Below are 12,501 nucleotides of genomic sequence, written 5' to 3'. Positions count from 1 at the left end.
AAAAAACACAATGTAGAAAAAATATAAATGAATAAATACCGGTAAATAACAACAACAAGAACCCCCTCTCGGCAACAGTACACATTCAAATCAACCATTTTTAATTTTTTTAAAAAACAATTGTTTTATACCATACATTGCATTTATATGTTCAACAGTGGGTTCTCCAGGGGTCCAAGGTGTTAACATACAAACATCTATCTATCTATCTATCTATCTATCTATCTATCTATCTATCTATCTATCTATCATCTATCTATCTATCTATCTATCTATCTATCTATCTATCTATCTATCTATTATCTATTATCTATCTATCTATCTATCTATCTATCTATCTATTATCTATCTATCTATCATCATTATCTATCTATCTATCTATCTATCTATCTATCTATCTATCTATCTATCTATCTATCTATCTATCTATCTATCTATCTATCTATTATCTATCTATCCTCATCTATCTATCTATCTATCTATCTATCTATCTATCTATCTATCTATCTATCTATCTATTATCTATCTATCTATCATCTATCTATCTATCTATCTATCTATCTATCTATCTATCTATTATCTATCTATCATCTATCTATCTATCTATCTATCTATCTATCTATCTATCTATCTATCTATATCATCTATCTATCTATCATCTATCTATCTATCTATCTATCTATCTATCTATCTATCTATCTATCTATCATCTATCATCTATCTATCTATCTATCTATCTATCTATCTATCTATCTATCTATCTATCTATCTACAAAAGCGATAATGTATAAACAAATATGCAATAATATCAATCATCTTTACAACATATACTATCTTCCATTGTAGTTTCTATTATACAACCATCAAAATATTAACTCATCTGTTTTTCTTTTTCATGTAGACCATATTTTACCTCATTCCTCTAACCTCAATGTCTGTCACTTAACAATTTGTAGTATAGTTCCCATGTTGTAAAATAATCCGAATCTTCTTTTCCTTTAATTTGTAGGGTTAAACTATCCATCTCAGCACATTCCAGATTTTTTTTTATTATATTATCATCAGCTCAAATCAACCATTTAATGGGCTCCATCTTACTCTGGGGTTCCCCAGATGTATATGTGGTGAATTTTGGCCCATTTTACAACCTTTCTTGCCCCAGTTGTTAAGTGAATTGCTACAATAATTAAGTTAGTAATACAGTTGTTAAGATAATCTGGCTTCCCCATGAACTTTGCTTGTGAGAAGGTCGCAAAAAGAGATCACATGACCCCGGGATAGTACAACTGTCATAAATATGAGTTGCCAAGCGGCTGAATTTTGATAATGTAATCATGGAGATGCTACAATGATCATAAGTGTGAAAAACACCCACAAGTCACTCTCTTCAATGCTGTTGTATCTTTGAATGGTCACTAAATTAACTACTGTAATTCGAGGACTATCCTTTAGGCAAGAAAAACAAAATGCACAGGTACAGTATAGGTGGTACCTTGCTCAATAGTAGTAATTGTGAAAGGGATCTTGGAGTCCTAGTGGACAACCATTTGGATATGAGCAGGAGCTGCCAAAAAAGCCAAGACAGTTCTAGGTTGCATCAACAGAGGGATAGAATCAAGATCACGCGAAGTGTTAATACCACTTTATAAGGCCTTGGTAAGGCCACACGTGGAATACTGCAGTCAGTTTTGGTCGCCACGATGTAGAAAAGACGTTGAGACTCTAGAAAGAGTGCAGAGAAGAGCAACAAAGAGGATTATGGGACTGGAGGCTAAAACACGGTTTACAGGAACTGGGTATGTCTAGTTTATTGAAAAGAAGGACTAGGGGAGACATGATAGCAGTCTTCCAATATCTCAGGGGCTGCTATAAAGAAGAGGGAGTCATACTATTCTCCAAGGCACCTGAGGGTAGAACAAGAAGTAATGGGTGGAAACTAATCAAGGAGAGAAGCAACTTAGAATTGAGGAGAAACTTCCCGACAGTTAGAATAATTAGTCAGTGGAGCAACTTGCCTCCAGAAGTTATAAATGCTCCAACACTGGAAGTTTTAAAGAAGATGTTGGATGACCATTTGTCTGAAGTGGTGTAGTGGCCTAAGCAGGGGGTTGGACTAGAAGACCTCTAAGCTCCCTTCCAAATCTGTTATTCTATTCTATTCTTAGTTCTGGTTCAACACATCTGGAGAAGTAACTAACATATAGGAGGGGAACCTATAGCCTATATAGAAGGGGAAAACTAATTCCCTGAATGGTAAAAATGAAAAGGAGACATTCTCAACCAATTTCGTGGTATACACGATGTACAATGACAATAAAGGCTATATACTATTCTCCTTCTCACTTTTATTCCTTCAATTTCTCATCTTTTTAATAAAGCTAACACCTGAACAAAAACCCAACTCTTCAACGGTTTTGGATCTCGTTAGAAACCCCCAATTAGCAAAGATGACCCTGGTAATTTCCCTCATCTGGTAAGTATGTTGTGTCTATCCTAGATGGAGTCAAAGGCTTTGATGAAAGTAACAGTTTCCAACTCAAAAGGGGTTCCGAAGATTCGCCTTCCTGGAGGGAAAAATGTTAATCTAAAGGGGCTAATGATGCCCGTGGGTGCAATTCCCACTCAATAAAAGAATTTAAAGTGACCTTGGAGAAGGTATCAAAGGGTTGTTAAGCAGAAACAAGGATAAGAGACAACACCGGTCAGAAGCAGAAGGCAGTGTGAAAAACGAACTCAAAATAATCCCACGATTTTGTTTAATGTAAAATGAGGAAGAGACGATCTCGGAGAGACTGGTATCGTCCCTTTGATGTTGGCCAAATCAAGAAAACGGACATTGCAAGAATTCCAGAAATGCTATATTATTGTTGTAGGGTGAAATAATTGAAAACGGAAAACCATCCTGGGCATGGGTGGGTTGCTCCCAGCATTACTGCCGGTTCGGTGCATGCATAAAATGCTCCGCACGCATAAAAATAGCATGCGCAAAATGTAAAAAAAGAGAAAAAAATAAATAAATTTGTGCAATTACAATTGTTCTGTGCATGCAAAAAACAAAATGGCGGCCCCGTGGGAGAACTGGTTCGGGGGCGTGGCAGGCCTGGGTCACTGCGGTTCCAGCGACCCAGACGCCAAATCACTACCGGTTCTGCCGAACCGGGCCGAACCGGTAGGAACCCACCTCTGATCTTAGGGTTTAGAGGTGCTCCTAACACCCTTGTTAAAGCCCCCCTCTGACTTCCTCCAAAGTCAGCTCTCTCTATACCTTTACCAAATTCCTGGACTCTCTCTATCTTGTTTCAGTATTTCTAGCTACCGTTGCTTTCTGGCAGGAGAAGCAAATACATTTGAAGGGGTGTGTGTGTGTGTCCTTGGTGCTCTCTGAGCTTGGTTGTTTTCTTGCAGACATTTCATTACCCAAATTAGGTAATGTCATCAGTGCTAGTAAGGAATGGGGATAATGTTATTTAATTTAGGTAATAAAATGTCTACAAGGAAACAACCAAGGTCAGAGAGCACCAAGGACCCCACAGTCGTCTTCTTCCTCCTTCCACTTGTTGTTGTTGTTGGTTGCAAAGTCATGTCTGACCCATTGTGACCCTATGGACAACGTTCCTCGAGGCCTTCCTGTTCTCTACCATCCTCTGGAATCCATTCAAGTTCACGCCAACTGCTTCTGTTACTCCATCCAGCCACCTCATTCTCTCTCGTCCCCTTCTTCTTTTGCCCTCCATCGTTCCCAGCATGAGGCTCTTCTCCAGGGAGTCCTTCTTCCTTCTCATGAGGTGGCCAAAGTACTTGAGTTTCCTCTTCAGGATCTGGCCTTCTAAAGAGCAGTCAGGGTTGATCTCCTCTAGGACTGACCGGTTGGATGGCCTTGCAGCCCAAGGGACTCAATGCAGGAGTCTTCTCCAGCACCAGAGTCCATTCTTTGGTGCTCAGCCTTCCTTATGGTCCAACCTTCACAGCCATCCATTGCAACTGGGAAAATCATAGCCTTTTTGTTAGCAGGGTTACTACTCTGCAAATACTCCTAGCACTAATGATACTACCTAGCTGGGTCATGAAATATCTGCAAGAAAACAACCAAGCTCAGAGAGCACCAAGGACCCCTCATATTAACTACAAATATTTTCTTTTATTGAAATAAATTTAAGATGAAAGTAGATTTAGAGAAAGAGTTAAGAGAGATTTGCTTATCAAGCCTCCTATTCATGTCAGTAGTTCTCAGTTTAGGACCACAACTGAAACTGGAATATCTATTGTTAAGTGAGGCGGTTGTTAAATGAATGAATGAACCTGATTTTCGAACTTTTTGCTGCAGTTGTTAAGTTAATCACTGCAATTGTTCAGTGAATCATATGGTCATTAAGTGAATCTGGCTTCCCCTATTGACTTTTCTTGTTGGAAACTGGCTGGGACGATTGCATTCACGTAATTCAAGGACACTGTAACTGTGATAAATACATACCAGTTGCCAAGTGCTTGAACTGTGACTGAGTGACCCCAGAAATGCTACAATAGCCATAAGTGCGAGGAGAAGTCATAAGTCTCTTTTTTTCAGCATGGTCGTAACTTCAAACAGTTGCTAAATGAATCGTTGTAAATCGAGGATTATGTTTATAGCTATTTAAAAGCCTCTCCCTCACATTTTTCATATATCCTTTTAAAAATAGCATTGATTTGCAAAATAGGAAAAGAAAATGTAGCATTTATCAACTTTATGTTGTGCATTTTCCTTTTAATGGTAACAATTTTTCTTTCCTTCCTTCCTTCTCTCCTTCCATCCTTCCTTCCTCTTTTTCTCTTTTTCTCTTTCTTGCTTTTTCTCCTTCCTTCCTTTCTCTTTTTTCGTTCTTTCTCTTTTTCATCTTCCTCCCTTCCTGTCTGCCTTCCTCTCCTTCCTTCCCTTTCTTTTCTTCTTCCCCTTCATTTTTTTCCACCATTCCTTTTATTCTTCTCTCTCTTTCTCCCGTCCCCCCATTACTCCTTCCTTCCTTTTCTTTCTCACTCCTTTTTCTCCTTCCTTTTCTTCTTCCTTCCCTTTCTTTTCCCTCTCATTTCTTCCACCCTTTCGTTCTTTTGTTCCTCCCTCTCTTTCTCCCCTCCCTCCTTCTTCATTCTTCCATTCCTTCCTTCCTTCTCTTAGGTTTGTCAATAGTTTGGCCTACTATGGATTAAGCTTGAATGTTGGCAGCTTCGGCCTGAATATCTACCTGACTCAGGTCATCTTCGGGGCTGTTGAAATCCCTGCCCGGATCCTTTCCGTCTTCCTGATGCAGCGTTTGGGAAGGAAGAAGTGCCAATCACTTTGCCTCCTCCTGGGGGGGACTTTTTCCCTTCTGATCATCGCTGTTCCCAAAGGTGCGCTTTCAATTAAGGATGTCCAGAGATGCCCACATTTTGCTCAGGTGAAATTGTTGGAAAGGGATGCTCAGAAAGTGGCTGAAACGTTGAGCTTGTCAATCAGAAGGTCGGCAGTTCGGCGGTTCGAATCCCTAGCACCGCGTAACAGAGTGAGCTCCCATTACTTGTCCCAGCTTCTGCCAACCTAGCAGTTCGAACGCATGTAAAAAATGCAAGTAGAAAAATAGGAACCACCTTTGGTGGGAAGGTAACAACGTTTTCCATGCACCTTCGGTGTTTAGTCCTGCCAGTCACATGACCACGGAGACATCTTCGGGCAGAGCTGGCTCTTTGGCTTTGAAACGGAGATGAGCACCGCCCCCTAGAGTCAGGAACAACCAGCACATATGTGCGAGGGAAACCTTTACCTTTGCCTAATTGTTGGAGACAGGTAGAGCTCAATTGATTACCGTAGCTGAGCCCAAAGGACCAGGGGAGACATGATAGCAGCGTTGCAATATTTGAGGGGCTGCCCCATAGAGGAGGGGGGTCAAGCTATTTTCCAAAGCACCCAAAGGCCAGACAAGGAATAATGGATGGAAATTGAACAAGGGGAGATTCAACCTGGAAACAAGGAGAAATTTTCGGACAGTGAGGCCAATCAACCAAAGGAACAGAAGTTGCCTTCAGAAGTTGTGGGAGCTTCATCCCTGGAGGCTTTCAAGAAGAGACTGGACTGGCATCTGTCAGAAACGGTGTATTGTTTCCTGCTTGGGCAGGGGGTTGGACTAGATGACCTACAAGGCCCCTTCCAGCTCTGTTAATCTGAAATACTGTTAAATAGAGATATAGGTAGTCCTCGACTTACAACCAAAACTGAGCCCAAAATTTCTGTTGCTAAGCGAGACAGTTGTTAAGTGAGTCTCACCCCACCTTATATATATATATTTTGCCACAGCTGTTAAGCGAATCAGTGTAGTTATTAAGTGAATCATGCTGTCATGAAGCAAATCTGGCTCCCCCCCCCAATTGACTTTGCTTGTCAAAAGATGACTTGGGGAGTCACAAAAGATAATCACATGACCTTGGGACAGTGAAACCGTCGTAAGTACAAGCCAGTTGCCAAGCACCTGAATTTTGATCAGATGACCTCTAACGGTCATAAGTCTGTAAAACAATCATAAGTCACTTTTTTCAGTGCTCTTTGCAACTTCAAATGGTCCCTTTGAAACTGGTTAAGTCAGGAGTGTCCAAACTTGGCAACTTTAAGACTTGTGGACTTCAACTCCCAGAATTCTGGGAGTTGAAGTCCACAAGTCTTAAAGTTGCCAAGTTTGGACACCCCTGGGTTAAGTCAAGAACCTGCCTGTATTTGTAGCCAATCCCTTATGGCTCATATCTACTATTAAATATAGAATGAAAAAGAGGGTTTCGGGGGGGGCTCTTAAATTCAGGATATTTTGTGGTGATCTCTTTTATTTCGGATTTTCTGTCTCTTCATCTCCGGTTTTTCTCTCCAGATTTACCTGTGGTAACCACATTGCTGGCTGTCCTTGGAAAGTTTACAATGGCAGCATCATTTTCAACATCCTACGTATATTCTGCAGAGCTGTTCCCCACTATTATCCGGTGAGGCTACTTAACAACCACAAGCAAAGTTTTAAAAATGTCTTCAGTGGAAAAGAACAACAGAGTTGGAAGGGGCCTTGGAGGTCTTCTAGTCCAACCCCCTGCTTGAGCAGGAGACCTTATCATTTCAGACAAAATGGCTGTCCAAACTCATCTTAAAAACTTCCAGTGTTCGAGCATTTACAATTTCTGGAGGTAAGTAATTCCACTGATTAATTGTTCCCACTGTTGGGGAATTTCTCCTTAGTTCCAGGTTGCTTCTCTCCTTGATTAGTTTCCATCCGTTGCTTCTTGTCCTGCCTTCAGGTGCTTTGGAGAAGAGATCAGCCCCCCCCCCCTCTTTTTGTGGCAGCTCCTCAAATATTGGAAGACTGCTATCGTGTCTCCCCTTAAGCCTTTTCTTTGTTCGATTAGACATTCCCAGTTCCGTTAATTATTCATCATGTGGTTTAGCCTCCAGCCCCCTAATTATCTGCTGCTCTTCTCTGCACTCTTTCTAGGATCTCAACATGTTTTTTGAATCATGGCGATCAAAACTGGATCCAGTATTCCAAGGGTGGCCTTACCAAGGCATTATAATGAAGTACTATCACATGTGTGGTCTTGAAACTAGTCTGTCAAAGAGAAGAGTTTAGGGGTGAAATGATAACTGTCTTCCACATCACAAAAAAAGATATTGAGGCTTTGGAAAAAGTGCAGAGAAAAGCAACTAGGATGATTGAAAGGCCTGGAGATTAAAAGATATGAAGAACAGCTGCAGGACTTGAGTTTTTTTAGTAGAGTTGGAAGGGACCTTGGAGGCCTTCTAGTCCAACACCCTGCCTAGGCAGGAAACCCTATACCGTTTCAGACAAATGGCTATCCAACATCTTCTTAAAGACTTCCAGTGTTGGGGCATTCACAACTTCTGGAGGCAATTTCTGTTCCACTGATTAATTGTTCTCACAGTCAGGAAATTTCTCCTCAGTTCTAAGTTGCTTCTCTCCTTGATTAGTTTCCACCCATTGCTTCTTGTTCTACCCTCAGCTGCCTTGGAGAATAGCTTGTCTCCCTCTTCTTTGTGGCAACCCCTGAGATATTGGAACAATACTATCATATCTCCCCTAGTCCTTATTTCTATTAAACTAGACATACCCAGTTCCTGCAACCGTTCTTCATATGTTTTAGCTTCCAGTCCCCTAATCATCTTTGTTGCTCTTCTCTGCACTCTTTCTAGAGTCTCAGCATCTTTTTTACATCGTGGCGACCAGTTTGGCTAGTCTAGAGGAAAGAACAACTGGGGAGGGGGACATGGCAGCAGTATTCCAATATTTGAGAGGCTGCCAGAAAGAAGAGTGGGGCAGTTTATTCTCCAAAGCACCTGAAGGCAGGACAAGAAAGAACGGATGGAAATTGATCAAGGAGAGAAGCAACCTGGGATTAAGGAGAAACTTTCTAACAGTGAGAACAGTTAACCAGTGGAACAGCTTCCCTCCAGAAGTTCTAGGTGCTCCATCACTGGGGGGGGGGGGGGTTAAAAAAGAGATTGGAGTGCCACTTGTCTGAAATGGTATAGGGCGGGGTGTCCAAACTTGGGAACTTTAAGACTTGTGGACTTCAACTGCCAGAATTCCCCAGCCAGCATGGCTGGCTGGGGAATTCTGGGAGTTGAAGTCCACAAGTCTTAAAGTTCCCAAGTTTGGACACCCCTGGTATAGGGTGTCCTGCTTGATCTGGGGGTTGAACTGGAAGACCTCCAAGGTGCCTTCCAGCTCCATTCTGATTAAAATTGAAAAGCCAATTTTGCTCAGGTGCCAGATGATGTGATTCACTGACCTTGGGTATAATCTGGCCAAACTGGCCAGCTGCTACTGATCAGCGCAGGCCGCTCAAGAGCGGGGAGAATTATCTCTGACCTTGATTAGGGAGGGGAGAGGTGAAATAATTACTTGGGTCTGGGAAATCTGAAAGCATGAGAAAGTGCAAATGGTATGCAAGAAAAACCCTGGGAAAAAAAGGGGCAGCCAAAGGAAATAATAGGCAGATTAAAAAAGCAGAAGTTTGTTTTTCAGACTTGCAAGATACTTTTAATGAAACCTTTGTAGAGCTGTGCTTGTGTTTCCTATCTGATCTGCCAAGTAACACAACAACCCCAATTATTTCAACTCCAAGAGGTACAGGGGGGAAAAATTGGGACAGACTTTCAAATTTCTGCCATAATACCCTACCACATGGGTCTCCAACCTTGCTGGCTGGGGAATTCTGGGAGTTGAAGTCCTCCAGGCTTAAAGTTGCCAATGTTAGAGACCCCTGTCCTACCACAATAAAGTAGTTCTTCTGTAATCCCTGAATTGTGTGTTTCTTGACCTGCTGACTGACATACAGGCACCTCCCTCCCTGCCCCTCCATCCCCCACTCTCTGGGCCTGATCCTGCAAGGTTCTTTGGACAGACAAATCATTTCCTACTGGATTTTTTTAGCATCATTAGTCCAAATTAATCTGAAGAGTAGCTGACCAGTGATGACAATAAAAGTGGGGGGGAAGAGAGGGAGCCCACTTTGTGATTCATGGCACAGACCCTTCCTCCCAATTGGGATTGTCAGCTACTGTTTTTGAGTTACCAGCTACTCAAGGGTTGGGGGAAGTAGGAAGAGAAAGTAGGGGGAGTTTATCTGTCTGTCAAAATTGCAAATCATTGCACTGCTGTGAAAGTTTTCCCACTGGCTGTTTTGCAGGCGGTCCTCGACTTATGACCACAATTGAGCCCAAAATGTATGTTGTTAAGTGAGACGTTTGTTAAGTCTCTTTTGCCTCCTTTTACGAACTTTGCGGCCACAGTTGTTAAGTGAATCACCGCAGGTGTCAAATTAGTAATCACAAACCGTTGTTAAGTGAATCTGACTTTTCCGTCGACTTTGCTGGTCAGAAAGTTGCAAAAGGGGATCACGTGACCCCGGGACGCTGCAGCCGTCATAAATAGGAGGCAATTGCCAAGAGTCTGGATGTTTGATCACATGACCACCGGGATGTTACAATGGCGGTGTGAAAAAAAGGCCATTCGTCACTTTTTTCAATGCTGTTATAACTTCGAATAGTCACTAAATGAACTGTTGTAGCTGAAGGACCACCTGTATTTCTTTATATCCTTCCTTTATTATTTTTACAAATAACTCAAGGTAGAGAAAACATCCAACACACCCTCCTGCTTTTGGTTTCCGCCCAACAACGACCCTGTGAGGTGGGTTGGGCTGGGAGAGAGGGACTTGGTCCAAAATCAAAGTCTTCAGCAAATCCAGCCAAACAACGTTCAGCCTGTTGTACGAAACCCCTTCCACTTTCCTTGGTTTCATCCATCCTCTCTTTTGCTTCCATCCCAGGCAGACTGGACTCGGAGTTTGTCAGATGACCGCCAGAGTAGCTGGAATCATCTCCCCACTGGTGGGTCTCCTGGAGAAATATAGCGCCTCTCTGCCCGTGGGTGTCTTCGGAAGCGCAGCTGTCGTTGGTGGGGTTTTTTCTCTCCTTCTTCCGGAGACACTCGGCAAGGAGCTTCCTGATTGTGTGGATGACCTGATCCGCAAACCAAGGCAAGATCCATGGGGAAAGTCTGGTGTTTGCTTGATTACTTTATGTCCCTCTGATCAGAGGTGGGTATTTCAGCAGGTTCTGGCCAGTTCTGGAGAACCGGTAGCGGAAATTTTGATTAGTTCGGAGAACTGGCAGATACCACCTCTGGCTGGCCATGCCCCCATCTATTCTCTGCCTCCCGAGTCCCAGCTGATCTGGAGGGAATGGGGATTTTGCAGTATCCTTTCCCTGGAGTGGGGAAGAAATGGGGATTTTGCAGAAAACCTTCCCCTGCCACATCCACCGAGCTACGCCCACAAAACCATTGGAAAATTTTTTGGAATCCCACCACTGTGTCCGATCCAGGAGAAAGAAATCTGGGCTGAGATCCCTAGTGCTCTCTGGCTTTGGTTGTTTTCTTGCAGACATTTCATTACCCAAACTAGGTAACATCATCACCAGTGGTGGGTTTCTGTTATTTTTACTACTGGTTTGCTCGCACACGCGCATGTGCACGACGCTTCCGCAAGTGTGCAGAAGCTTCTGTGTGTGCACAGAAATATCTGGGCGGGTGGGCAGAGCCTCCTGCCGCCACCACTACCAGTTTGCCCAATCTGGGAGCAATTCACCTCTGATCATCACCATTCCTTACTAGCACTGATGATGTTACCAGTTTGGGTAATAAAATGTCTTGAAAAAAACCCAACCAAGTTCAGAGAGCATTAAGGAGTCCAAATGAGTGGAAGTTTGACTTGAAAGAGATCTTCACAGTTTCTCCTTTGCAGAAAGCCCAGGCTATGCCCATCAGAGTGTGCCACCTTCAGCTGGCACAATGCAGGCAGGGATTAATTCGACTCAATTCGGTCACACCAATTTTGCATCCAGTGATGTCTGCGGGATTGATGCTTCCATCATAATGTCAGGCAAAACTGTCACTATGTAAACTCTGCACCTTCAGTACAGGGTCACAACAAAGTCTGAATCGATACCACACACGTATGATTGCAGCATCAGAGAAAAAGATGGTGCATCTTCCTACTTCTCAGGGGAAAAAATTTAGCTTCCAGGCAAGCTGCAGCGATGGATACAAGTTCTGCCTTAAAAAATTAGCAGTAGGTTTACATTATGTTTAGGTGCTGCAATTATCAAAGGATGAGCATGTGGCCCTTGACATATGACCAGAATTGGGTTCAGAATTTCTGTTGCTAAGTAAGGTACTTCTTAAATGAATGGCACCCAATGTTATGACCTTTTTGCCACAGTTGTTAAATGAATCTTGTGGTCATTAAGTGAACCCACTTTCCTCCATTGACTTCGCTTGCTGGAAGCCAGCTGAAAAAATATGGCAAAATGTAATTACATAAAACATGGAAGCGTTTACAACTATTGTAAAGCTAGCTTTGCTAAGTGTGTACATTTTGTTTACGTGACTTTAGGGATACCATCACAGTTGTGTGAGGACTGGTTGTTGCTCCCTTTTTTTAGTGCTGTTGGAGCTTCAAACAGTCGTTAAATAAATGGTGGGAAGTGGAGGATCACTTGTTAAAAGTTTTTAGGAAGCCCAGGTTAAAGTATTTAAATTCCATAACAATATTTTGAGCAGAATGTTGTGGATTATGGATACCTTTCCCATTGTGTGGGTGGTCCTCGTCTTATGACCATAATTGAGTTCAAAATTTATGTTGCTGTGAGACATTTATTAAGTGGGTCCATTTTATGACTTTTCTTGCCACGGTTAAGTGAATCACTGCAGGAGTTAAATTAACAAGACAATTGTTAAATGAATCCAGTTTCCCCATTGATTTCGCTTGTCAGGAGGTTGCAAGAGGGGATCATGTGACCCCAGGATACTGCAACTGTCATAAATGTGAGTCAATGGCCATTCTTCTGGATTTTGAATACGTGACCAGGGGGATGCTACAATGGTTGCGTGGGAAATGGTCATAAGTCGCTTTTTTCAGTACCGTTGTAATTTTGAA

At 42.4% G+C, this 12,501-nt stretch overlaps 1 protein-coding gene across 1 annotated transcript in view; it reads left to right on the top strand.

The window, feature by feature from the left end:
* Positions 1 to 12,501, top strand: part of LOC309401183 (solute carrier family 22 member 13-like) — a 37,161-nt gene that overhangs the window by 23,361 nt on the left and 1,299 nt on the right. The window contains exons 6-9 of the mRNA XM_081970240.1: positions 2,379 to 2,473; positions 5,150 to 5,364; positions 6,867 to 6,975; positions 10,333 to 10,542. Of these exons, the coding sequence (XP_081826366.1) occupies positions 2,379 to 2,473; positions 5,150 to 5,364; positions 6,867 to 6,975; positions 10,333 to 10,542 (629 nt within the window). The remainder of the gene's footprint in view (positions 1 to 2,378; positions 2,474 to 5,149; positions 5,365 to 6,866; positions 6,976 to 10,332; positions 10,543 to 12,501) is intronic.

The sequence above is a fragment of the Natrix helvetica genome, assembly GCF_964273705.1.
Source record: "Natrix helvetica genome assembly, chromosome: Z".
Lineage (NCBI taxonomy): Eukaryota > Metazoa > Chordata > Lepidosauria > Squamata > Natricidae > Natrix > Natrix helvetica.
The sequence above is the reverse complement of the archived record's forward strand: the minus strand, read 5'-3'. Positions and strand labels throughout refer to the sequence as shown.